The 27,999-nt window shown below is 53.4% G+C and overlaps 1 protein-coding gene across 1 annotated transcript in view; it reads right to left on the bottom strand.

Moving 5' to 3' along the window:
* Positions 1-1,377: 1,377 nt before the first annotated feature.
* Positions 1,378-27,999, bottom strand: part of LOC108291178 (nucleolar protein 4-like) — a 63,919-nt gene continuing 37,297 nt past the window's right edge. Inside the window, exons 2-3 of the mRNA XM_017511368.2 lie at positions 6,495-6,650; positions 1,378-1,470 (exon numbers count right to left, since the gene is read on the bottom strand). Coding sequence (XP_017366857.1) covers positions 1,378-1,470; positions 6,495-6,650 — 249 coding nt within the window. The remainder of the gene's footprint in view (positions 1,471-6,494; positions 6,651-27,999) is intronic.

The raw sequence follows: 27,999 nt of genomic DNA, 5'->3' as shown, positions 1-27,999 counted from the left end.
TACTTTTGTGGAAAACCATTTGTTTAAAAAATCTCAATAAAGGAGGCTAGAAATTGAAAAAGCAAAGCCTTTAAACATTATCTAGTCTTTAACCTATATTCTAATAAGTAACATTCCTCAGAACATTTTATTTGCTGCTGTGAAAAAAACTGGGCTTATAAACACTGCTATAGCATAGGGTGAGCAGTTCCCCTCTTAGAGATGGATAGACTGAGACCCACGGATACATTCACTGCTCTGGGCTTATGCACAGAACCAAGGGTCCTAGAAGCCATCTCCTGTGACCTCTCACAGGTCAACAACCTTCTCAGGGATTGCTGTGAAGCGCTAGAACCGGGCATCAGGCTTTTCAAACTGGACAGGCTCTGCGGGTGCCCATGTTCCAAGCAACTATGGTCAGAGAAGTGAGCCAACTCCCCAAGGTCACACAGCACTTTCGGGGCAGTGCCAGGCTAAACCCCAAGCTCCAGGTCACATCACTCCATAGTTGCCTTCAGAGGGCCTCCCTAGCTGAGGAAGAGGGCAGGGATGCAGGGGGCTGGGAGAGGCACACAGAAGGGAGGGAACATAAAAAAAAGGCTGGGTGGGAGAATGGGCAAGACGTGGCTGTGGGCCCAGGTGTCCCACCCTTTCCTCTTGCTCTGCGTTTTGGAAAAGCCGCTGACCCTGCTTTAGCTGTCTGCTGGGAGCCAAAGAGTCCCTTTAGTCCCAGGTTCCCTGGACCAAGGCTGCCCAGTGGCTGGTTTTCCACGTGCTTCCTGGAGCCTGGGTCCTCCCACTCCTCTCCACTAAGGGGCAGCATCACCCAAGCGTTCCACCGTCCTCGCTGCAGCCCGCAGCCTGGCTAGGAAAGTTGGCCAAGGGTGAGGGGCTGCACTGGGCCCCGCCTTCCCTCAGCAACTGTATGGGTTTGCTCCTTTGGAAATGCACGAATGTCCTTCTCCATCTCTGCGATGGCTGGAGGGTAGAGGTGGACTAGGATGGGGCTGGGGAGTGGAGTTGGGGGATGCAGAAGGCCCGGGGTGCCCTCGGCTATGGCCAGGCCCTTGGAGGACCAGCTCAGGCACAGCTTCCAGCTCAGCCCACCAGCAAGAGTCCAGGGGCCACTCTTGGCTGCAAATGCAAAGTTAATTTTGGTGACACAGTTGTTATTTCTCAGCTGATTTGATGCTCTGCGGAGCAGGCAGGCTCCTTGATGAGTTATCTCCCTTCCAAATTCCCTGTCTGATTGCCTTCCTCTGGAGGTCAGGAACAAGGGCAAACCCCAGTGCCTCTGACTGGAGCAGCGGATGGGAGAGCAACAGCAGGGATGCAGCTGGTCCCAGTCAGGTGTCAGGGCCGAGGGATGGGGCTTTCCTGTCCTGCTCACGGAGCGCTTCATCCCCAGTCCAGGGCTGCCTGGAAGTCTGGGGGCACGTTTCCTTTAGGCCTGCTGGGTCTGAAGGGAGAGGCCTGGCTGAAGGGTGGCAGCTGCAGGAGGGAAAGGCATGTGCTAGAGCGGAGGGCTGCGGCTGACCTGGGCCAATAGATGCCCCTTGGCTCCCCTGAGACCTGGCACCCTAGGTCAGAGGAGAGCAGTGTAGGACCTGGGGGAGGGCTGCACAGTCACCTGGGAGAGGAGGGCCAGGTCCCTACCATGAGAGCAGACCTGCTGAGCTACCCAGGGCTTGCCTGCTCCCCTGCCAATGGGCAGAGAAATATTTTTTTAAAGGGCTCAGGGGGTCCTCCTGGCCTGGCTGCTCTGCTGAGGGCTGCACACATGAGGGGCAGGGCCCTTCTTGCTGCCTGGCCTGCTGAGGGCACAAGAATGGCTCGCTCTCCAGGGGTAGAGTGGTAGCCACATTTCTGCTGGCCTTGGCAGGGACCCCGGCAGTGTGTGAAGGCTGGCTGGCATGCCACGGGGAGGGGGGGTGCTGAGCACACACCTTCTGGCCCTGGGTCCCACAGACGGGTGGAAGGGGAGGATACAAAGTCGACAGGTGAGAAGTCCTTGGAGCTGCCTGAGACCGGGGAGGGAAGCCCTGCCCTGCAAGGCTGGACTGTCTGCAAGCCTGGCTCGGAGCTCCCTGGGGAGTCAGTAAAGTGCAGAGTCCAACCCAGCTCTGCACTGCTGGAGGGACCCGTACAGAGGATGACACACCCTCCCCCCCCGCAGCCTTCAGCAGGCGTCTTCTGATTCATCTTACTGGCTTGCCTGGGACCAGAAATGGGACCTCCATTTCTGATTGAGTGCACGGATGCCCAAGGCCACAGGACCACAGGATGAGTCGAAACCAGGAGGACAGTCCTCGCAGATGCTCTAGTTAATAGGATGGTGGTTTTCAGATGGTTTTAGAGCTGCAGACCCTGTTCTAGAAATAGACGCATACACTGAAGCCCAAAACATGAAACAGATAAAGACAGAGCTGCTGTGTCTAAGGAGGGGAAGTTCCAAGACCCTTGTCCCTGCCCAGCGGCTCTCCACCACCCTGCGCTGCCTGCTGCCTTGCTCTTGGGGCCTCCTACCTGGACATTGAGTTCAGTGCGTGAATTTGCCTTTAACATTTTTCCTGGTGGTAAAAACCAGAGACTTCACTGGCAGAGAGAGCAGGAGCTATTTGCAGAGTCGCTGACTTGCAAGGCCCCATTTCACTCCCCAACTCGGAGGCCGACAAAGACAGATGAGGCCAATTGGGGGGATTTGCACCACTTTACAAGATCCTCCTTCTGCCTTGCGGGTGGATTAGCACGTGGTGGGCCCAGAGCAGCTGCTGACCACATCTGGCCCCAACTCCAAAGTGGCCTGGGCAGCTAGATCTGGACTCTGGAACCCGGCCTGACCTACCAGCACCCTGGGAGGGAGAAGGAAGCAAAGAGGCCTGCTCCAACCCAGATGGGTGCAGAAATCAGAAAAGCAGGAAGGCCCCTTGGAAAAAGGACTGGCCCTCTGCGTAAGTCCAGGAAACTCTGTAGAACCAGCTGGAAACTTCCCCAAACCATGGTGCTGGTGAGCCCTCTGAGATCCTCTGGCCCTCAGGTCACCCTGAGAAGCTGAGACAGGGACTTCCTGCTTCAAATGGGAATCCCTGCATTATCCATCTAACTCCAGCTCAAATACCTCCAGTTTCAAAAGCTCATTGCCTGCCCTATCTGAGCCACGGCTGGACAGCAGTAGATGCCAGAAAGCTCTTTTCCCCACCAAATAACGTGCCTCCTTTAGTGCACTGAACAAGTCTGCCACCTCCCTGCCAGTCCTCTGACTTCTACGGCACACCAGGACTGGAAAAATCCAGAGGGGCCCTGCGCCCTAGAGACTGTCAGGCAGTCCTAGGATTCAGCTTTGGTAAAACACAGAGATAGATCCAAAGAGTCCTCAGCCAGGGGCTTGATACACAGCCTGGGATACCAGGCTGTGATCCTCTGCAGCCATCAGTGGGGCCTTCCTTCGGGACTGTTTCCACAGGCATGGGTGGGTGGTAGCCTTGTGTCTACAGAGTGGGGCTGAAGAGCGAGGCTTGGGTCAAGTAAAATAGGAGCAGATGAAGAGGGGGCACAAAGGCATCCAGGACTACCCCTTGACCCCAAAAAAGGAAAAGGGTGGGATGAGAAGGGTGACAGATGGGGAAAAGGAGAGGAGGCACGTGAGGGAGGAGGGAGATGCGCCAGCCCCCTCGACCTCACACCCACTGCAGGAGAGCCTTGGCCTGCTCAGCTCAGCCTTGGCCCTGCTGCTGAAATTCCAGCTCTGTGCACAGCCCAGCTGGCTCAGTGCCAGTCATGTGCCAGCTCCAGGCTGGGCAGCGGGAAGTGGGGCACGCGGCAGGCATATGGACAAGAAGCCAGGAAGTGCAGAGCAAAGGGCTGGATGTCCGCTTGGCCCAGGGATGCAAGTGCTGGCAGGACCAGCCCGACCCTGCCCTCCCCACAGCATGAAGGCCGCAGACCCCTGCCTTCCTCAATGCCCAAAGAGTGCCCATGGGCAAGCCTTGATGCTGGGCACCGAAGGGGCCAGGGCAATCACATGATCCAGCTGGCTTCAGCCCATCCGCCTGAACAACAGCAAGCCGTAGGGCTTTCTAGCTGACCACAGGAGGGCTGCAGAGAGGCAGGATGCGTGGTGGTCAGAGCACAGGCTCTGGGGTGGGTGGCCTGGCGGTGGATGTCAGCTGATCAACCTCAGGCAGGTTACGTGTCTCTGTGAGACTCAGTTTTCTCATCTTTAAATGGTGGTAGCAACAGCACCTGCTTCATGCATACAACCTTCATACATGTATAGCCACAGAGGGCTGGAAGTGCTGGTGTAGCACATTGCTGACTACTCAGCACAACGGTGAATTTTTTTTTTTGAGACAGGGTCTTGTTGTCACTCAGGGTGGAGTGCAGTGGTACGATTACAGCTCACTGCAGCCTCAAATTTTTGGACTCAAGCAATCCTCCTGCTTCAGCCTCCCAAGTAGCTAGGACTACAGGCACACACTACTGGGCCTGGATTTTTTAATTTACTTTTTTATTTTTATTTTTGGAGACAACAGTTGTTACCCTGGCTGGAGTGCAGTGGTGTGATCTCAGCTCACTGCAACCTCTACCTCCCGGACTCAAGTGATTCTCGTGCCTCAGCCTCCTGAATAGTTGGGACTAAAGGTGTGCACCATCACGCCCGGCTAATTTTTGTATTTTTAGTAGAGGTGGGGTTTTGCCAAGTTGGCCAAGCTGGTCTCACACTCCTGGCTTCAAGCGATCTGCCTACCTTGGCCTCTCAAAATGTTGGGATTCACAGGTGTGAGCCACTGAGCCCAGGGCCATTTTTTTTTTTTTTTAAGAGAAGGGGTCTTGCTATGTTGCCCAGGTTGGTCTTGAACTTCTTGAGGCTGCTCAAGCAATCCTCCCACCTCAACCTCCCAAAGTGCTGGGATTACAGGTGTGAACCACCGTGCCCCACCCACAATGGTAAATTAGTTTAATGCTGAGAAAATGTGGTGGGTCTTGTCAGTGCCAAGGGGCCCACGTCGGCCCCAGCCTGCGTGCCTCTTCCTTCTTCTATGACCCTCTGGTGGAAATCCCCTCAGAACTCCCTTCCCACAAGTCACTTCCCAAAGCACACAGACCGAGAAGCAGGGGCGGGGAGATGGCATCATCATCTCCTCCTTCCCTGGGCAGACACCTCGCCTCTCCAAGGCCCTTGGCACATTTTAAGGGTCCCTCCTTAAAATCCATTTAGGGCAAAACCCATTTTCTGACGACAAGGACAAACCAGATGGTTGCATTAAAAAAAAAAAAGGCCATAAGGGGAAAGTATAGACTTATACAGCCACCTCCAGGGTAGTCCAAAGCTATGTATACAAAGAACTTGGGGTAGGGAGTTTCACATCTGCCTTGGGTGGGGAAGCCCAGTCACAGAGGGCACATCTCTAGAAGCTCCAGAGAGTCAGCATGGAGGGGGCACAAGGACACCAGCCCACTGCAACTCAGCTGCCATCTGACCTTGGACAGGTGACCTTGTACAGGGTCTCAGTTTCCTTAATTGTGAAATGGGACCTCAGTGCCTGGGTCACAGGACTGCTGCAAGGCTTGACTGAGCATGAAGTGCGTGGCTTTACTGGCCTCCTGGGCACTGGAAAAATGGTTCCAAGAAATGCATGAGCTGTGGACTCACATGTGGGACAGCAGGGGACGGATCAGGACACGGACAGGCCCCTCTGCAGGGTTTGGAGGGGCCTTGGGTTTGGCCAGTCCCATCTATTTCCACCTCCCCTGCATTTGTGACACTCCCTGTCCCTACGTTGCCCTCTCTGCCCTTATGCCTCCCCAAAGCTTAGAATGCCAGCACAGGTGTCACCTTCTCTACGCAGCCCCCCAGGCTCATCTGTGTTGGGCGGTGCCTTTGCTAAATGCCCCTGTGCCTGGGTTCTTGCTCTCTCAAAGAGAGCCTTGGAGATATTTCTGCCTCTCCTGTATCTTGTTTTTGCTCTCAGCATCCCTACCCCAAATCCAGTTGTGACCTCCTGGAGGGTGGGGAGCAGGTCCTTCGACTTCCCCTGGGGAACTCCCAGTCCTGACTTCACAGGATGAGCTCACACATAGGAAGAGCTCAGGACAGGCTTGGCACCGGTAAATGCAAACCATGGAGGGATTTGCTCCTCTGATCATTATCTGCCCCCACCACCCCAGCCCCAGCACAGGCTGCACGGGCCTGGGGTTGGGGGTGGTGTCGGGTGGGAGTGAGTAAAGCAGAAGTGGGGAAGAGGAGGGCGCCTCCTGCCCTCATCCCTCTCCTTCCCTCCCTCTCACCCCCTTCAACCTGCTTTTCCTTTGTGCTCAGACCACAGATCCCCTCCCCTCATCCTGTGAGCCATCTCTGGCTGCTGTGCCCTTGCCCTGTGCCCCCCTAGATCCCCAAAGGCCGTTTCATTACGCCTCAGCTCCCTGCCCCGCCCCCCAGCCCAACATGTGCGAAGCCCGTGGCCTCCTGCCAAGGCCTGGGGCTGCCAGTGGAGGCAAAGAGACAGAAATCTCACCGCTCGGTAGGTTTTCTTCTGCCCAGCGTGCTTGGGGGCTTTGCCTGGCTCCGCTGAGCTCTCCACATGCATCGAGTAGATGATGTCAAAGAAATCTTCCACCACAGCGACCCGCTTCAGAGAGATGCCCTCCGGCTCCGACAGGCCATCTGCCCCCTGCGACAGGGTGGACAAGCTGTGTTAGTGTCAGGGATGATGGCGGGGTGAGAACTGGGCCCTGAGGCCGGGGCAACGGGTCAGGACGGGCAATGGCTCTGACAGTGGGTCTTGGGGTTGGGGGAGGGAAGGAGCCTGCTGAGGGGGCTCCCTGGAGGGGGATGCCAGAGTCAGGGTGGCTGCAGCTATGAAATCTACCAGCAACAATGGGCAGAGAATGGCGACAACGAAAATACAAATTAAAAAACCAAGAGGCTCCATGTTCACAATTTCAGACAGATTGTGCCAGACTCGGGCGGGGAGCTCTTGAATCACACGCTGTGCCAAGACCATCCTGGAAGTCTCTGGGGAGGGGGAGTGCTAAGTAGATGCGGCCCCATCAGGAGCTCGCCAATTAGCAATAACCTTTCACTGTGGGCCTGGGCTGGGGTCCCGGGGGAGCAGCTCCGATCACCTGGGTGACTCCTGCCTCCGCCCTGGCCTTTCTGAAAAGCTTTTCTCGGCTGCTTGCCCTCCCCACTCCAGCAGCTGAGCGCCAGCAATGGCACCCGGGCTCTTTGTGTGTGGAGATGAACAGAATAACAGGCACGAGGCCACGTGGAAGTGGCAGGGCCGCGTGAACGGGTCGGCCATGGGCCCGAGCCTCTTATCAGGCTGGTATGAGTGCTGTCAGCTGGCCCGACAAGGTGTACCAGGAGCAAGGCGGGTCCTTCAACAGCACACAGCTGCGGGGCTGACGCCTGCCTTCCCCTCTAGCAGGGCAGGAGGCTGGGGGAGAGGCCAGGGGCAAGGCCAGGGCCTGGAAGGGAACAGACTTCGGGGGAACTGCTCTGAGCCCGAAGTGGGAAGCAGACCCACCAGGCTCTCAACTGCCAGCTCCTTAAGGGGAGTCTGTGGGGACGTTATGGAGCTTTGAAGATCGAGAGCAAACTGTACAGAGATTTCTGGGGAAAGGAGGCAGGGTTTTCTCTAAAAGTGCCCAAAAAACACATCTCCAAGAGAATTCTTCACAAAGGACCCCAACTCAAGGATGTCAGCAACAGGAGGATGTGGCTTTGCTCCCTGGCTGTCTCTCCAGCACTGACAACAGTGCCTGACACACAGTAGGTAGTCAGCAAATAAGGACTGGTTGGATGACTGAGTGGTCGTTAAGTGGCAGCTGGGCTGAGTCACTTGTACACACTCTGCCCTGGTTTGAATACGGCCCCATCATGGAAATGGCCGTGTAACCCTGAGCACTTACTGTGCTTCGAGCCTCAGGCCCTTTATCTGTAAAATGGGGATAACAGAAGCTCCGTTGCCACAAGCTACCGAGGGAAGAACTGAGATGTGCATGCAGCACTTAGCACTGAGCCTGGCGCACAGGGACTGCTCCATAAACATTGTTATCAAGAAGCGCTTTGCAGTTCACCACGTTTCCCCCAGGTATGAGAGAGCCGAAAACCGTGACAACCCTGGGAGGTTGTTAGGGTCAGGACCTGCCAGAGGTACGGAGGCTGGTGGGTGGCAGAGATGGCTTAGGACCTCAGACTGTAGTCCGAGTAGAATACAGGCCACACTGGCAGGGGATGCTCGCTCACAACATGTTCTGGCACAGACAGGTTTTGGTTTCACCCAGGAGCTTTCCCAACAAACCATGATGGGCGAACAGCAGTGTCTCTTCCTCGGCAGCCCATTCAAGAGCAGACAACAGATGGGGGACAAAGGGCATCTGGGATGTGGGGTCCAGAGCCCGACAGCCAGTGGGCAGTGTCCCTAAATGGTGACCCTGGGAGGTGACCTCACTGGCCCCAACCAGGCCCTCTCACCAATGGCTTCCTTCCTGGTCATGAACCATTTCAATGGGATGTCTCAGATAGCGCGTATCTCTCTCGCTGCCTGTGTAGGAGAAGCCACTTGCTGGTCCCGCTTCCTGGCTGTGAGATTGTGGGCAAACCCTTCAACCTCCCCAAGCTTCACTTATGAGATGAGCTGTGAAGTTCCATGACTTTTCTGTTCTTAACCTCTCTCAGGAATCAATTTGACCCCTTTTTGGGGGCATCCCACCCCCTCTGACGTCTCAGGCCATCTGTACAGGCTGATCAATGACTAACATGTTCACTGTTGACCCATAAATGCCCAGCATTTCAGGGCCCTTCAAATACTGCCGAGACAGGGTTCAGATGGGACAAATGTTATGATAGGTCAGTTATAAAATACTTTTAAAAAAATTTTACTCAACAAAGATCTGGATTTGGGATGTACAGTTATAACACACTTCTAGCCAGAGGTTCACATTAGTGAAAATAAACAAAATGAACCTTAAGAATGAACATAGCTAGGTTTCTATTTCTTTTTTTTTAATTGCATTTTAGGTTTTGGGGTACATGTGAAGAACATACAAGATTGTTGCATAGGTACACACATGGCAGTGTGATTTGCTGACTTCTTCCCCATCACCTATATCTGGCATTTCTCCCCATGCTATCTCTCCCCAACTCTCCAACCCCCGCTGTCCCTCCCCTATTTCCCCCCAACAGACCCAAGTGTGTAGTGCTCCCCTCCCTGTGTCCATGTGTTCTCATTGTTCAACACCCACCTATGAGTGAGAACATGTGGTGTTTGACTTTCTGTTCTTGTGTCAGTTTGCTGAGAATGATGGTTTCCAGGTACATCCATGTCCCTACAAAGGACACGAACTCATCATTTTTTATGGCTGCATAATATACCATGGTGAATATGTGCCACACTTTCCCTGTCCAGTCTATCATCGATGGGCATTTGGGTTGGTTCCAGGTCTTTGCTATTGTAAACAGTGCTGCAATGAACATTCATGTGCATGTGTCCTTATAGTAGAACGATTTGTAATCCTTTGGATATATACTCAGTAATGGGACTGCTGGGTCAAATGGAATTTCTATTTCTAGGTCCTTGAGGAATCACCACACTGTCTTCCACAATGGTTGAACTAATTTACACTCCCACCAACAGTATAAAAGTTTTCCTATTTCTCCACATCCTCTCCAGCATCTGTTGTCTCCAGATTTTTTTAATGATCGCCATTCGAACTGGCGTGAGATGGTATCTCAATGTAGTTTTGATTAGCATTTCTCTAATGACCACTGATGATGAGCATTTTTTTAAATGTTTGTTGGCCTCATGTATGTCTTCTTTTGTGAAGTGTCTGTTCATATCCTTCACCCACTTTTGAATAGGCTTATTTGTTTTTTTCTTGTAAATCTGTTTTAGTTCTTTGTAGATTCTGGATATTGGCCCGCTAGGTTTCTATTTCTTGATCTGGGCAGTAGTTATACAAGTATGTTCAACATATTAAGTCATTAAACCTTAACATTTGGTGACTCATGCCGTAATCACAGCACTTTGGGAGGCCAAGGCGGGCGGAGCACCTGAGGATGGGAGTTCAAGACCAGCCTGACCAACATGGAGAAACCCCGTCTCTACTAAAAATACAAAATTAGCTAGGTGTGGTGGTGCATGCCTGTAATTCCAGCTACTTGGGAGGCTGGGGCAAGAGAATCGCTTGAACCCGGGAGGCGGAGGTTGTGGTGAGCTGAGATTGCACCATTGCACTCCAGCCTGGGCAACAAGAGGAAAACTCCATCTCAAAACAAAACAAAACAAAATCTTAACATTTACAATCTGTATGTCTAATAAACTTTAATTAAAAAAAATTAGTTTTTAAAAAGAATATCATGGGGCAGTTCCAATGAATTTTTAAAGTCAGGTACAATACACATACAGGAAGTACCATCTTTACCTTTTTTTTTTTTTTTTTGAGATGGAGTCTCGCTCTGTAGCCCAGGCTGGAATGCGGTGATGCGATCTCGGCTCACTGCAACCTCCACCTCCTGGGTCCCAGTTCAAGCAATTCTCCTACCTCAGCCTCCCAAGTAGCTGGGATTACAGGCACGAGCCACCATGCCCAGCTAATTTTTGTATTTTTTAGTAGAGACAGGGTTTCTCCATGTTGTCCAGTCTGGTCTTGAACTCCTGACCTCATCATCTGCCCACCTCGGCCTCCCAAAGTGCTGGGATTACAGATGTGAGCCACTGCGCCTGGCCCATCTTTACCATTTTTAAGTGTACAGTGAAGTCTGCCACATTTGTATCATCTGAATCCAGAGGCACAGCTCCGGAGGCTTAGCTGCTTAAAGGCTGATAGATCTCCCTGTTCAAAATTGTTTCAGAACAGAACATAGATATTTCTGGAAAAGGAAGGAGACAAAATTTTGTGGGAAGGAATAGAGAAAGAAAACAATCTGATGAGGAGATAATATTTTAGATAGGTGAGATGGAAATTTCCCCCTAACCCAGTTTGGGGGCCTTGGGTAGGTCACTTTATTTCATACCTCTTTTTTTTTTTTTTTAGACAGTCTTGCACTGTCATCCGGCTGGAGTGCAGTGGCATGATCTTGGCTCACTGCAACCTCCACTTTCCAGGTTCAAGAGATTCTCTTGCCTTGGCCTCCCAAGTAGCTGGGATAACTGCTGTGTACCACCATGCCTGGCTAATTTTTGTATTTTTAGTAGAGATGGGGTTTCACATGTTGGCCAGGCTGGTCTGGAACTCCTGACCTCTCACATCGTCCGCCCACCTTGGCCTCCCAAAGTGCTGGGATTTATAGGTGTGAGCCACCGCACCTGGCCTATTTGTATACCTCTCGAAAGTCAGTTTCCTCACCTGTAAAATGGGCCTAAAAATGCTAGCTGGATGTTCCAAGGATCAAGCATGCATGTCAGGCACCCTGCACATTCAGAATTGCTTAATGTTCACTTCTTCCCTTGGACCCCCCAAGTCTGGATATTTTGAGTTTAGGGATCTCCCCTTATCTCTGGCCCCTCTGACGCATCCAGAGGGGACCTGTAACAAAATGGGTTCCCTTCGGTAACACCCATCATCAGAAGAGATGCACAGTCCCGTTTAATTCCTAAATAATATGCCAAGGCTCCCACAAACTCGAAATAAGCTTTCCAAAAGTCAAAAGCGTAATTGACCAACCCAGATAAAAAAGCAAAACACACTGCCCCATGTGGCCTGTCTCTCTCCAGGCCTCCCACCTGCATTCTTAGGCCGACTCCAGTAAACAACAGCTTTGCACCTGGTCCGATGTGACCATAAAATTAATCCCAGCAAAATTCATCAGGGAAGCGGTTTTCAGTAGTTCCCTCTGTAAAAATTGATCACTCTCTTCCCTGATGTTCAAATGTGGGTCCTGTGATCCACCTATCTCTATAGCAAAGATTTACGTAGGAAAGGAGGGGGCCTGGAGCCACCAGAACTCAAACCACACAGGTCTGCAGAGCCACACCTTGAACTGTCTTCCAGTGAGCTGGAGCCACCTGGATTCCATGTGTGCTACACCCTAAAGGAAGAACGCCAGGGTGTCTGCGAGGCCTTCAAGGAGAACCCTGAGAAGGCAGCAACAAAGGGATCCGACGGTAGTCACGTGCCACAGACATCTCTGCTATCCCTTGCATCCATGGAGGTAATAACCTTCATGCTAAATGCTGCAGGGGAGGCAGGCCTTCCCTAGCTAAGAATCCAGATACAGTGCTGCAAGGGAAGAGCTGTTAATAAAGGGAGCAGAAAGCACCTTCCCTGTAGCCTTGGGAAGCCCCTGCCGCCCGCTTTCTGCCTCGTACCCAAATTAGCTCCATCGAATCCATTGCCCTAAGCAAACTGGGCAGTGGATCGACAAAGGAAGTTCACTTCATCTATAGGCTGGATCAAGAAGGGACCTGGAGTCTCCTGACTATCCCAGCTTCCTGGAAACACTTAGCAGAAGTAATGGAATGGAACCCTCCAGCACCCCATGGGAAAAACCATGAAAAACACACAGTCACTTGTGCAGGATCAACCTCTGGGGCCTTCCTGCATGGAGAACATTGCCATGGTAACACACGCCATCCTTTGGAACCATCCAACCCCCAAACAGCCTGCCAGAGCCAGGCCAACAGAATCAGACATGGCAGTAGTTTTAAAAAATTTACAGAGAAGCTCGGCATGGTGGCGCATGCCTGTAGTCCCAGCCACTCAGGATGCTGAGGTGGGAGGATCACTTGAACCCAGGAGTTCAAGTCTCCTGGGCAACAGAGCAAGACCCATCTCTAAAACAAAAACAAAAACAAATAAAAAAAAAACCCTACAAATTTATGGAGCTACATCCTTGGACATCACCAACTCCCTTAAAGCCAGCCAATTTGGGTTCTAAACTAAAGGGTAAGTGGCAAGTCATTGACAAAATCACCAAATCTCTCCTTAAATACTGCTGATATTTTAAAATATTTACAGGAGTGGTCCTCAAAATGTGGTCCTTAAACCAGCAACATTGGCATCACCGGAAACTTGCTAGAAATGTACATTTTCAGGTTCCGCCTTATACCTACCAAATCTGATGCTCTGGGGGTTTTAACAGGTCCCCCAGATGATTCTGATGCAAGACATATTTTAAGAACTGCTGATTAGAATGTCTCCATGATTGAGCCAGGGAAGTAACTGGAGGAAAACAGGCATTGGCTCATTAAATAGAGACATGCTCTGTGCTTCCTGGCCTAATATATTAATATTTTCATCTCCAACGAAGGCCAATTTTCCTAATGGTGAGAACAAAAGAATCTTATTGGGCAACGTTAGTCTAAATTCAAGACATCTGCCCAGAGACTTAATGTGGATTATGGATAGAAAGAGCAGGAACGCCCCACATCCTGACATCACATTTTCAAGTCCTCCCTAGCCAAGTTAATTAATATTTAAGCAGGGCATCCCTTGGCAGGTCTTTTCTGGCTTCCTCGGTTTCCTCAGACGGATCTGAATGCTCAGCATGAGAAGACTGCTACCTCCAAGGCTGCAGACCTGAGAGGGGGATCGGGAGGTCCTACCAGGCCATTAGACAGGCTCCTGCTGGGGCGACCTCAGGGAGCTCCTGAATCGGACTGAATCTTGCCTGTCTCCCCACATGAGCCAATTAAATGGACCCCTGCCCTTGATGGCGAAGTGAGGTCCAGTTGCTAATGGATTGCAGTTCTGTCATCTCCATTAGAACTTCGAAGTCACTTGCTGGTAATAAGTTACATACTTATCAAGGTGGGATCACAGTTTTAGGCCACCAGGGTGCCATTTAGTGCGCCACCATCACTATATTAGTAGAGTGTGCCTTCCAGCAATGACGAGGCCATGGTTGAGAGGATGTGGCTAAATAGCAGGGACATTTCTCAACTGGGTTTCTCCTATGGTAGAAGAAGGAACCACAGAGAAAGTCCTTAGAATATGGTGCATTTCAGATCCAGCTCTTGACAAGGCATAAAAATCAATGAGATCGCTGTTAGAGGAGAAAGCCAGCCAGCAGAGCTCACCCCAAAGGAAGCAAATCTTTGGCTACCCCCATGTGGGAGTCCAGAACTTTGGGGGCTGATTGCACAGGCAAATTCAAGGACGCCGCTCCATCCCATCCAGGCCATCAGAGTGGCTGAGGTCACAGACCAAAGTTACCCTGCAGATTAATTACTAGCATGCTCTTCCCAGCTTCTGCAACCGTGGAATTCCTCCTGTCCCCCAAACCCAGCCTTAATAAATTCAGCCAAGGCTGGGCACAATGGCTTATGCCTGTGATCCCAGCACTTTGGGAGACAAAGGTGGGAGGATCACTTGAGCTCAGGAGTTCAAGACCAGCCTGGGCAATATGGCGACCCCCCCCTCCCCGCAACCCCCAATCCAGGTCTCTACAGAAAATACAAAAAAACCTAGCCGGGTGTGGTGGCATGCGCCTGTAGTCCCAGGTACTCAGGAAGCTGAGGTGGGAGGATCTCTTAAGCCCGGAGAGGTGGAGGCTGCAGTAAGTCATGACTGCACCACTGAACCCCAGCCTGGGTGACAGAGTGAGACCCCATCTCAAAAAAAAAAAAAAAAGCAAACCAAAACCCAAAAACAAATCAGCCAGAACTGGAGTTTTGGAAGCTTTTAGGGGATTCCTGTAAAGTCTCATTTCAGTGCCCGGTGGGGCTGAAAAAAGAACCAACGGGGAGGAGTCAGTCTCCTGCAAAGGGGCCCCAGAGGGAAAGGAAGGAGGTGGAGAGGAAATTAAAAACCGCACTAAACTGAGACAACAAAAAGAAAAGAAAATCAGAATGAAGACCATTACCCAAACATCCAGAAACCCTCTCTTGAGCATCCCCAAAAGAAGCTGGTCTTAATTCGTAAAGGGCAATCAGGTGACTGAAGAGAGGGTATTGCTTCACTGGGACAAAGGCAGTATTTTAATTTCTCTTGGTTGTGAATACCACCTACGGGGACTGGAAACTGAAAAACCCCTCCAAAATAGGAATTTACCACAGAATCCTGGGTCCCAAAGTTCTATTGAGCTCTGTAGGCCTGGATGAGACACACTCCCCCCATAAATAAATAAACACATAAACAAGGCGCCGAGGAGTCAACATAGCACCTGCCTCTTCTCCACCCTTGTGCACAATCTCCAACTGTTAGCGCGGAGCCGCCGCCGCCACTGCCACCACCGAGTCGCACCTGCCATCTGGAACAGGCCTCACATATTCCAAGACCTCCTTTCTGCTTCGCTGAACCTCCATCTTCTTTCAAATCACGTGGGGGACCAAAACGCACACCCCAGGCCACAGAGAAAGGTGCCTGGGACCAGCCCCCCAAACAACAGTGCTACATTTGAGGATGCCATCTCCTCCAAACAGCTCTGAGTCTTTTTTTCTTTTTTTGGTTTCGTTAACTCTGGGATGTCTGGAATGAGTGTGGGGGGAAGGAATGGGAAGAGAAAGGGGTGCAGTGGGCCACAGTGTCCCCCAGTGAGAAGGAGAGGGGCTGGGGAAGTGCAGTTCCGCATGACCATGACTTGTGAGGGCTGGGGCTGGGCAGGACAGGGTCTGAAACTGGCTGCAGGACTCTGGCCTGGCGGGGGCAGGGAGGGGACCCAGGAGGGTGCTCTAGAGGAGAAGTCACAGGCCTGAGGACAACCCAGCCCCAACTCCAGGCAAGGGGCTGTCCTGCCTGGGCCTCAGTTTCCTCCTGTGTGGGGTGACACCACAGGCATAATGGCTTTCGCCACCTCATAGGAAGTCTGTGGGAACCCAAATGACGCACAAACAGCACCTGCCCTAGAAGACACCCATTAAAGAGCTCTGTCTGCCACTCTGGGGACCCGCCTCCCGGGGCACTGCAGCCGAGGACAGGGAATCGGGGGTCACTGAAGCGGGGGTCTTAGGCGGAAGGAGGTGACCCTGAGGCAGCCAGGCACCGCGGGCGGGGCCTTCCGGGCCGAGGCGGAGGTCCGGGTGCGCTAACGAGCGGGGAGCCCCAGGTGCGGGCCCCACCCAGGGCCGGGGGAAGAGGTGGGGCTGGAGGGGGAGGGGAGCGGGCCGCGCTAATGACTGTTGACAGCGCGCGCTGGGGCCGGGCTGGCCGCGCGCGCCGCTGACAGCTGCTCGGGCGGGGGGCGGGGGGCGGGGGGCGGGGGCGAGGGCGAGGCGGCCGCGCTCTCTTCACGGCGCACGCGCGTGCGCCCCGGCGGGGAGGGGCGGGGAGGAGCTGGGAGGCGCGCGCGCGCCGGGCCGGGTTCGGAGGGACTGCTGGAGCGGCTCGCGCGGGCTCCTCGCGGGCAGGCAGGTAATGAGAGTAACCATGGCAACCCACCAGAGGAAGTGTATTCTGCAGGAGACGTTAATCCCCTCTCCCCGGAGCTGGGACAGCCTGACTTTCCATTCTCACACAGTAATTAGATACCAGCTGTCAGTGCAGGGGGGACGGCTCCGCGGCTGCAGCCCGGCTGAGGGGGGGGCGCACCAAGGGGGCGGGGGGGACACGCAGGGACGGGGCGTTAAAGACACAGGGACGCTCGGCGGCGGCGGGCCGGGGCGGCTCGCCTCCCCAGTCTCCGGCCTCCAGGCGCGCGCCCGCTCACCTGGAGACCCCGCCCGCGCGAGCCCCGCCCACCCCACGCGCACCTGCTGTGCGCGCGCCCGCCGGCCTCGCGTCCCCCTTCCGGCCCCGCCAACCCGTTCCCGGCGCACCTGCCCTGCCCCGCCCCCCGGGACGCTGCCCACCTGTCCTTTGTGCAGGGCGGTACCCTTCGATCTTGCCAGCTCCCCTTCAGGGAGCGCCCGCTATGTGCCAGGCGCCGTGCCAAGCCTGATCTCCCGTAATCCTCACAGACCCTCCGCGGTCAGCGCCTCTGCTGCACCCCGCCCAAGGCACAGCGGGGTGTGGCCATTTGCCCAGGGTCACGCAGACTTGAACCCCCTATCCCCGTGCCCATTTAACAACCAAGCTACAGCGCCTCCCACCGCGTCCACATCCACATCTGCTGTGGCTCCGGGGCCTCCTAACCGCCCTGGGAGGCACAACAGTCACACTGGTGGCTGGCATCGCGGTGCGCCTACTGTGTGCCAAGCACTCACGGCCTCGTTTCACTTTCGCAACAGCTCCGAGAGATCTGTTGCCCCAGGGTGAAGAAGTGAAGGCACAGAAGAGCTGAAGGGATTTGCCCACAGTCACAAGGCGCAGAGTGGCAGAGCTAGGGTTCAAATCCAGGGAGTCAGACCCCAGGATCCCAACTACTGGGCTCCATTAGCCCCACCCCTGGATTCGTGGTGGCTGAAATCCAGTCCACACCTCTTCCTCCTTTTCACTGTTCAGCCCACGCAGGTCCTGTCCTAGCATCATGAGGTGCAGCCTCTCCTAGCCATACCTGAGAAATCTAAGAAGTTTCTAGGCCTAAAGCCACTGCCACAACCCTTGTTTACTTTTTTTTCTTTTTGAGACAGAATCTCACTCTGTAGCTCAGGATGGAGTGCAGTGGCACGATCCCACCTCCTGGGTTCAAGCGATTCTCCTGCCTCAGCCTCCCAAGTAGCTGGGATTACAGGCACGCACCACCATACCTGGCTAATTTTTGTTTTTTTAGTAGAGACAGGGTTTCACTATGTTGGCTAGGCTGGTCTCGAACTCCTGGCCTCAAGTGATCCGTCTGCCTTCGGCTCCCAAACTGCTGGGGTGACAGGCATGAGGCACCACTCCCAGCCCACAACCCTCATTTCTGTCAGGCCTCCCAGAAGCTCCTGTTGTCAGTGCAGGCAGCTGCTTGGAAGTCATTCTAGGCCACCCCCTCCATTTCTCAGGTAGGGAAACTAAGACCATTCAGGTGAGAGGCTGGCCCAAGCAGGGAGATGGCCTGGGAGAGCCTTTGGGGGGCGAGGAGTTTCGGTCCCCTCAGGCCTGGCTATGCCCCCTGTCCCCCCACCAACAATCAGGCCCAGAGTTGGGGAGGGGCACACCAAGGAGGGGCAGGAAGTGTCCAAGAAGCAGAGCCAGCTCTGTGTCCCCAGTGGCGGCGGGTGTCTGGGGCAGGAGGAGGCTATCTGATCCCTTCCCCACTGCCCCGGCCATGACCTCCTCCCTCCCTCCCTCACTCCCTCTCTCCCTCCTCCCTCATGGCTGGGGTAGCCAGCACCCAGGGCTGCAGCTGAGAACCCAGCGTTCCCCAACCCCGCCAGCGTTCCCCAACCCCGCCAGCGTTCCCCAACCCCGCCAGCATTCCAGTGGGAGGAGGGGTGGGGGAGGTTGTGCCCAGAGCTTTAGGGACAGGGGCACCCCTGGGGCTGCCCCACCCTGGGAGGGCCAAGGCCAAGCTGCCTCCAACCTCACCGTTTCCTGCCTCTGCTCTCCCCATCTCTCAGTAGCAGAGCTGCCTAAATTTGGCTCCAGGAGGGAATGGGGGAGGCAGCGGCAGGCGGGTGCCGTCAGAGGCCAGGGCGTCTCTCCCGTCTAGCCGGCTGGCATTTTTGCTGTCTGGAGGAGGGCAGGGGGGCCCGGCAGCCCTCTCCCGGAAAGGGAGATGTTCGTACCTTCTGACATACACTGAGTAATGTGCAAACGACATGCAAACTGAGCTTCAAATCAGCATCTCAGCCAGGGAACAGCTTGAGAGCTGCTTTTGGGATGAGAGCAGAAGGACCAGAGCCCAGTGCCCAGGGGCTCTAGTGGGGGTGGGGTGGGGGGCGGCACAGAGTGTCTAGGGCTGGGCATCGGGAGACTCAGTTTCTTGCCAGCTGTAGGGCTTCATTCCAGTGGCTGGACCCTCTGGGTCCCAGCTCAAGGGCAGGGCCATGGCTTTCTCTGCCTGCTCCAGCAGAGAGGCTGGGCACACCCCGTCACGTGGTTAAGCACATGAGTTCTGCAGCCATCCTGCCTAGGTTTGAACCCTGGCTGTCCACTGGCCAGCCGAGTGAATCCCTCGACCGAGCACCCAGGCAAGCAGCTTGTGGAACTGGGTGTCCCTTTCAGAATAGCCACTTCCCCTCCCTGGAAGTTGGGCACAGGGGCATGACCTGAAAGGACCTGGGCTTTGGAATCAGATCTGGATTTCAAGCCTGGCTCAGCCAGTGAGGCTCTCCGAGTCTCACTCCCCCTATGTGGGAAATGGGTTCAGGATCTCAAGGTCAGCTGTGACGTCCACGTGATGGCCTTGCACATGATGGGCACACACAGGCCTTCCCATGGTGCAGCCTCGCTGCTGGCTGCATTCACACGACTCCCAGCTCTGTCCCATCCCATCACCCCTCTTCTCTTTGCTCTTCTGTCCTGGCTTTTCTTTTGTCTCTAGATGTAAATTTCTTGCAGTCTTTTTCCTTTCTGTCTCTCTACTTAACTGGTGATCTTGGACAAGTCAATTGCCTCTCAGAGTCTCAGTCTGTACATCTTCTAAATGGGAGTAAACGAGAGGTGGACAATGAGCCCTGTCTGGGTCCTGGGGCTAATCTTTATGAGGCCGCCCACCCATCATCCTAAAGGGCCAGAAGGGACGGGCTGTGCCCTCAACTCTATTGGGCATGGCGTGTTGGGGCTCTGCTTCTCAGTAACTCTGTTTAACCCCAGATAACTGCTCTCCTGCCCCTCGCCTCAGCTGATATGAGCTGAATCCAGCTTCCTGCCACCCAAAAGCCACTTCCTGCCAAACTTGAGCTGATACCAGAAGAACTTGTTTTCTGTGCACAGAGCAGTCCCTGGTGGGGCAGCCACCAGCTTGCCTCAGGTGTGAACATTTTTTTCCATTTGCTGGTCTGTCTGCTGGGCTGGGCAGGAGACGCTGGGGACTCTGACCCCTTCGTCTCTGTACCTGCCTGTCCTGCCCCAAGGTAGCCTCCAGGCCCGCCAGCCATCCCAGGAAGGGTGCCAAGTGTCCCTCTGGGCCCAGACAGATGTGTGTAGGCCGTAACACACAGTCTGACACAGCTACACACACACATAGTGAGTCTGACAGAGCCCCTCTGGCCACTGGGCATTTGGGGAGGACTCAGAGAGACAATGTGTGACTGTCACACACAGTTAAGGTCACGAGACACAGACACAGCCTCACACATGCAACTATATGCAGTCCTTGGACAGACTCACACACAGTTACACGCAAGCCCACAGCTACGCTCAGACTCCCACAGCATTACACACAGTTTCACACATGCATACAGGAATCTTCCTCCCAGCCCCCCACACTGCCCAGCACTGATTTTCCAGAGGTATTCACTGATTCAACACATTCTTTTTGAGGGTCTTCTCTGTGCGGGTCCTGGACAACCCCTCATCAGAATTATTGGAGCAGGAACAAATAATGAGCTGACATATGCTGTTGCCTCCGTTTCCGCATCTGTGAGATGAGGATGCTAGCCCTGCCCCATGGGACTGTCAGTGTTAGGAATGAATGCATGGAAAGCCCTCAGTTGGTGTTTGGCCCATGGAGAATGCCATCTAAGTGAAGCTATCCTGGTTAGCCAAAAGCATCCCGCCGTGCCCAGCTCCACACAGAATTTCTGGCACACATTATCTCCCTGAGCCCTTGCCCAAGTCCCAGCAGCTGGGGTCATCACCCCCATTTCTCAGATGAGGAAACTGAGGCTCAGAGAAGAGGCCCACAGTCTGCAGGTGGCCCCACTGCCCTCGTGTCATGCCATAGTGCCGCTCCAGCCTGCCTCGCCACCCCCTCCATGCACACATACTGTTCCCTCTGGCTGGAATGCTCTGCCCACTTGCATTTGACACGCCCAGCTCCTCTGAGCTGCCTACTTAACAATTCTGTGAAATGGGATACCAGCCCGAGTCAGCCCCTGTTCATGTTCCTCAGGGCACTGGACTTTAAGGGCCTAAAGACCGTTTTGTCCTATTCTCTGGCACACAGTAGGCGCTTGACAACTATTTCAAAACTAAAGAAATATGCAAGTGGCCTCATGGCTACTGAGGATAGAGTCTGGAATGGAACACAGGGCACTCTGAGCTGGAGCTCACTTCTATGCTACTGCCTTTCTCATGCTCCTAGCAGGCACCAAATATGTCAGTGAGTGAGTGAATGAATGAATGAATGAATGAAACCAAGATCTCAGGGTCCCAGTCAAGTGCTCCCTGGGCTTCATTTCCTGGCAGTGTGGACATGAGCTAAGCTCCAGCCACCCTGGATGGTGGCAGGGATGGCAGGGCTGATGGGCCGCCTGAAGCCGGCTGTCAGGAGCTCGTCTGGCCACAGCCGCCAGCAGGGGAGACCAGCTGGCGGTGCAGGGTCCATCGGCCCAGGCCTGGAATCTGAGCTGCCCTCAGAGGCCCAGCTTCTCTTTGGGCCTCCACAAACTGGCCTTTGTTCCCCAGGCCAGCCAAGACCCAGCAGCTTGGGCTTTCTGTCTGCCCGCGGCACCCGCGCTGAGCTCGCGGGGGTAAATGGGCCAGCCTCCCCTCTGTCCGTGCCCAGGACGTCGCTTTAGGACTAAATGGAGATGTAATTTTCTATACAAATCCATGACAATTTAGATGGAGTGATTGTAATTGGCTTTTCAATGGGGGTTTTGTCCAGTGCTGGTGGCTAGAACTGGGTGGCCTGTTTGAGGCAGGCTCCATTTAAATGACAATAAAGCAATAATATTGAGGACTTGTACAGTGCCCAGCACTCCTCCCAGCCCAAGTAAAGCCTCATGTTTATGGATCTGGCCCTTCCTTGGGACCGTCTGGACAGGCGGGGGGCGGGGGCATCGAGCCCAGAAGACGGGTGGCCACATCTTTGGGCTTCTGGACACAGAGCTTCGGAACGGCTGGGGCAGGGTCCCACGTCCACCAGCTTACCTGCTTCCTCATTCCCGACACTCTCATTGACTAGTGCCTCCTGGGGGCCGGCTGCTAGTCCAGGTTTCAGGGGCACCAAGACAATGAGAGCTGCTGCGGCGGGTCGGAGGGAGAAGCCTGCAATGGCCAGTGCCGCATGATGTTTGAGAGCATGACCAAGAGATGACCAACAGCCAAACAGCCTGGGCTCAAACTCTACTCCGCTTCTTTTTAAAAAAATTTTTTGAGACAGGATCTCGCTGTGTCACCCAGATCATACAGTGGTACAATCATGGCTCACTGCAGCCTCGACCTCCAGGGCTTAAGCAATCCTCCCACCTCAGCCTCCCAAGTAGCTGGACCATAGGCACGTGCCACTAACCCTGGCTCATCTTTTTATTTTTCTGTAGAGACAGAGTCTCGCTGTGTTGCCCAGGCTGGTCTCGAACTCCTGGGCTCAAGAGATCCTCCCACCTCAGCCTCCCAAAGTGTTAGGATTACAGGTGTAAGCCACTGTGCTCAGCCCCTACTCCACTTCTGACTTCCTCCTGAACTTTGTCAAGTTACTTAACCTCTTCATGCCTCAGTTTCCCCAGACATAACATGAAGCTGCAGTAAAAGTTACTGTGAAGATGAAACACACCTTAACAGTACCTGGGATGTGGAAGGTGCTATATATAAGTCACTGCCGTGATTCATTCCAAGCTCTAGCTCTGGTGTCAGGGTGACCTTGGGCACGTGACTTAACCTCTTTAAACCTCCACTGACTTGTCTTTAAAACGGGGCTTTTAGGAGAACCGACCTCATGGGGTTATGAGGATTTTAGAGGATGTAGGAAAGTGCTGAGCACACAGCCATGCTCGATAAACACGAGCTCTCTTGCTGTGGCGTTCTCGCCTTGAGGAGCTCGCCAGCCAGTGATCATGACCATGTCAAATGTGGGGAGAAGGAAAGAGAATAAAGCTCACAGAAAGCCGCCATGGAGCTCAGCTGGCTCTGCCACCAGGGGATGCAATGGGAGAGAACCATCCAGAGGGCCCTCGGGAACAGGGCAGGGAGTGGGGCTGCATAAAGGAAGGCTTCATAGAGGAGGTGATATTTGTGCTGGGCCTTGAAGGATGAGTGACACTTTTGCCACCGGAAATAGTGATACCCAGCCTGGCCAACATGGTGAAACCCCGTCTCTACTCAAAATACAAAAAGTAGCTGGGGCCGGGCGCGGTGGCTCATGCTTATAATCCCAGCACTTTGGGAGGCCAAGGCAGGTAGGTCACTGCGGTCAGGAGTTTGAGACTGGCCTGACCAACATGGTGAAACCCTGTCTCTACTAAAAATACAAAAATTAGCTAGGTGTGGTTGCGGGGGTCTGTACTCTCAGCTACTAGGAAGGCTGAGCAGGAGAACTGCTTGAACCCGAGAGAAGGAGTTTGCAGTGAGCCAAGATTGCGCCACTGCACTCTAGTCTGGGTGACAGAGCGAGACTCCATCTCAAAAAAAAACAAAAAAAATTAGCTGGGCGTGGTGGCACACACCTGTAGTCCCAGCTAGTCAGGAGGCTGAGGTACGAGACTCACTTGAACCCAGGAGGTGGAGGTTGCAGTGAGCCGAGATCTCGCCAGTGCACTCCAGCCTGGATGACAGAGCGAGACCCTGTCTCAAAAAAAAAAAAAAGAAAGAAAGAAAGAAAGGGTGATACCAGGGGCAGGCACTGTGGTTACTAAGTCAACAGGCAGACCTGGCTGCCTCCTGAACAAGTGATTTGTGCCTGTGAAAAGGGCAGTGGAGGGAGCCTCTGCTGCAGGTGCAATGTCAGGTCACCTCTGAAGGCCAACAGCCTGTGCAGGCCCTCAGGCAGGCGGGCGGCCGGCACCGTGGGCAGCGGTGAGTGGGATGGTAGGAAGCTGTGCTGAACGTGCTGAAGGACGGCTGGGGTGGCGGCTGTATTCACGTGAAACAGGCAGCCATAGAGGGATTTTCAGCAGGCGGGTGACACCATCCAGAGGATATTTTTAAATGATCCCTCTGACTGCTTGTGGAAATGGGCTATAGAGAAGAAGGGGTGAGAGAGAGGCAGGGAAGCCATGAGGAAGCAGTTGGATCACTGGGGGAGAGAAGTGGTTAGACCCAAGGAATGGCAGGGCCCAGGAGCTGCTGGAAGGATGATGGGAAAGCAGGGGGCGGGCGAGGAAAGGAAGGGGGAAGGGGCACAAAGAGGCACGGGGCCTTTGAGGCATGGTGAGGGGCTGTGTGCAGCTGGTGGCCGAGCAGGGTTGGTGGAAGGAGATGGGAGAAGAGAGGTGAGGGCCACCTCCCACCTCCCCTGCTATGGCTCTCCAGCTTTGTCCTGAAGGCAGTGGGGTGCTAACAAGGATTTTTCTCCAGGCAGGAAAAGACCATGCTGAGATTTGTGCTTTTGAAGGATCATTTTGGCTGCAGGGTGGAGGGGTGGGAGGTGGCAGGTGGGCGAGGCTGGAAGGAGAGAGGCAGGGAGGGAGGTGGTCAGTGGGGGCTCAGAGGCCTCAGCAGGCATCCTGGCCAGCTCCCAACTCCAAGAGCAGCAAACCACTTCCTCGGGGGTCTAAAACCAGTCCCAGGTCACAGAGCTCGTCAATGGCAGAGATGGATCCCACCCCAGGGTACACTCAAAATCCAGCGCACCATTTCCCTTTGCCATCATCAGCCTTGGTCACTGGTAAAATCCATCACAAATAGCTTTTCATCGTGACTTTCGGCCAGAGAACCTGTACTATGATACCAGGAGGGGAGTACTATTATTATTCCCATTTTACAGATCAGGAAACTGAGGCCAAGTCACCTGCCTAAAAGCACACAGCTGGGAATTGAGAGCCAGGTTCAGATCTAGGCAGGGTGACTCCAGACCCACACCACAGGTCCTAAGCAGGAGGCCTCAGGCCAATTGGGGTCTATGGACGTATTTGGGGGACCTGCAGATGTTTATTACAATTTCAGTTTGTTGCTGATACTTAAAAATTAGGGCTGAGCGTGGTGGTGCCTGCCTGTAGTCCCAGGTACCCAGGAGCTTGAGGCAGGAGGATCACTTGAGCCCAGGAGTTTGAGGTTGCAGTGAGCTATAACACTGCCACTCTCCTCCAGCCTGGGTGACAGAATGCGACCCTGTCTCTAAAGAATAAAAATAAAAATGAAAAAACGGGACGTTTTCTGAAAGAAAACATGAACTTTGGACAGGACCTCTTGATGTCGGCAACCCCAGGCCCCAGTCCTTGAACTTGGTCCATCTTGGGGCCATTGGACATCTCTAGCATGGGCCTGTCCTCTGCCTCCAGACAGCCGACTGGACCCATCTGAAAGCAAGTGTGTGTCTAGGGCTCCCTGGAGAGCTAGAGAGACACATCCATCCACTCATCCAACAAGCATTTAGACCCCGCTTCCCCTGCCCGCAGCCCCTGCCACCACCAAACATCCTCCACCCGCAGGCTTCTCTCCATCTCCCTGGCTCAGGCCAAACACCCTGAAGGCATTCTTAACTGCTCACTGGTTCTCACAGCCCACATCCCATCCATTGGCAAGTTCTGTTGGCTCCACCTTTAACTATATCCAGAATCCATCTGCATTCTACCGCTGTCCCAGGGGCTGGGGGTGCAGGAGGAGGCACGTGCTGTTAGTCTAGTGTGCTGGGTCTCAGTTCCCTTGTCTGTAAGAAGGGCGGGCTAGAGCAGGACATTTGGATTCCCATGATTCTTGTGTCCAGATTTTGGAGCTAGGAAGAGCCTGATTCACAAGACACTTAGATTACAATTCTAATTCCCTTCTGGCCTGGGCAGGACACAGGTGGGACACAGGAGGAGAGCATGGGTGTTAGAGGCAATGACAGTCTTGACTTTCAACTCCCTGGGTCAGGAGCTCCCTGGGATGGAGGGTGCCTTGTTCACCACTGCATCCCCAGTATCTCCCAGAGCTGACCACAGAGTAGGTGCCCAGGAAACGTGTACTGAAAGCATAAGTGACTGAGTCCTCCTGGTCCTCCAGAGGGACCTTGGGCATGCACTAACTTTCAGAGGGCCTTGATTTTTCCCATCTGAGAAACAAGCAGAACAATCTAATGCCACTGCCTTTCTTCTCTGTAACAACAAACATGTACCATGCACTTACGGTGTGCCTCACACTGCCCTCTGTGCTCTCCATGTATCAACTCATTTACTGTTCGCTGTAGCCCCAGGAGGTTGGGACAACTCCCTTTTATAGGGGAGAAAACTGAAGCCCAGAGAAGAATGCGACATCCCCGCCCAGTGTCACACAGCACAAAGCACCTGAGCTAGAGACCACCCCAGGCAGCCTGGCCCCACAACTCTCATTCTTTTTTGAGATAGGATCCCGCTCTGTCACCCAGGCCAGAGTGCAGTGGCTCAATCATGACTCACTGCAGCCTCAATCTTCCAGGCTCAAGCGATCCTCCCACCTCAGCCTCCCAAGTACCTGGGACTACAGGCGCAAGCCACCATGCCTGGCTAATTTTTGTATTTTTTGTAGAGACAGGTTTTCACCATGTTGCCCAGGCTGGTCTCGAACTCCTGGGCTCAAGCCATCCTCCCACCTCAGACTCCCAAAGTTCAGGGATTACAGGCATGAGTCACTACACCTGGCTTTCCCATTCTTAAACACTGTTCTAGGCTGCCCCTCAAGAAGAAATGAGGTTTGGGAAGCCTGTCCCAAGGAAGCACCCTTGGGACACGTTGCAGGTGGGGACATCCTGGGCAGGAATGCAAGATCAACAATCCTTCCATGGCTATTAAATTCCATCCAAATACTCATGCCTGGATTTGAGGCCCCTGGAAGCAGCTCCAGCCACATCTTCTCCCAGAGGCCCCAGTACAAACCTGACATTCCAGCCTCCCTGGCTGCTTCTCCTCGCATGAGCTCTGGGGCAATCCTGCCTCTGTGCCTGGACAAACACTGTCCCCTCTACCTGGAATGCCCAGGACTGGGTGGTTTCATTCAAATGCTCTTCCTCTCCCCAGGAATCCTTCCCTGACCTTCCCCTAAATACCAACCCAACATGTTTCTTGCCTTCAATTTCCTATAACACTTTGCCAACAAGGATAGTAATAGCCAATGTGTATTAAACACTCCTGATGTACCAGTAGGTACTATTGTCAACATCGTTTTACAGATAAGGAAACTTAGCACTGAGAAGAGAAGCAAGTTGCCCAAAGGTACATGGGATGGAGTCAGGATTAAACCTACATTTGCCAGACAAATTGCAAAGCTAGACCTCTAAGCCCCTAAACCAGACCACAACTCACTAGCAGGCACACAATAGATGCTCATTCAAGATCCCCTAGTAACTAACTGCCTTTGGCTTCCACACTTAATTGCCTTTTGCACACTTAAGTATGATCTTAGTGATTCTCCAGGTGTCACTTGCTGAATTTGCATGTTTCTTGTAGTTATTTCAGAAGTGGTCAGAGTCACTCTCAAGGCACGGGGACTGAATCAAACGGTGAAAAATAAATAGGATCGGAAGTCAGATAGATCATGTGAACTGAGATCTCTCACAGTGGGGATTCTAATTCTCATCTCCAGGGACATTACGAGGGGATGCACAGTGCCAGCATACACCGAGTGCTCAATATACAGTAGCCACGGTCATTACACGAATGGCTCACATTCTAGACATTATTGCCGGGCGCGAGAATTGGTTCCCTTCCTATGGAAGGCAGTCTGCATCATCTCCAAAAGCACGTGCCCTTGGACCCAGCAATTCAACTCTTTGGTAGAAGCTCATGCTTGAAATGGCCATCTATGTTCAAGGATGTTCACTGAAGTCTTACGAGAGCAGAATATCATAAATAATCTGAATGTCCATTAACGGGACTGGATAAGCAAATTACAGTCCAGCCATAAAACTGAATACTACACAGCTTTAAAAAAGAATGAGAAAGTTCTTTATGTTCTGACGTACTTATGAGCTGACAGCATACAGATTTACTGTTGAGTGGGAAAAACAACCCGAAGAATGTAGGAGCTAAAACTGTAAAACTCTTAGAAGAAAACGCAGGGATAAATCTTTGTGACCCAGGATTAGGCAATGATTCCTTACATACGACACCAAAAGTTCAAGCAACAGAAAAGAAATTAGACAAAGTGCACTTCCTTAAAGTTAAAAACATTAGTGCTTCAATGGACACCATCAAGAAAGCAAAAAGACGACTTGTAGACTGGGGTAAAATATTTGCAAACCATGTATCTGATAAGGGACTTGTATCTAGAATACAG

Source organism: Cebus imitator, unplaced genomic scaffold, assembly GCF_001604975.1.
Source record: "Cebus imitator isolate Cc_AM_T3 unplaced genomic scaffold, Cebus_imitator-1.0 Scaffold18, whole genome shotgun sequence".
In the NCBI taxonomy this organism is placed as follows: Eukaryota; Metazoa; Chordata; class Mammalia; order Primates; family Cebidae; genus Cebus; species Cebus imitator.
The sequence above is the reverse complement of the archived record's forward strand: the minus strand, read 5'-3'. Positions and strand labels throughout refer to the sequence as shown.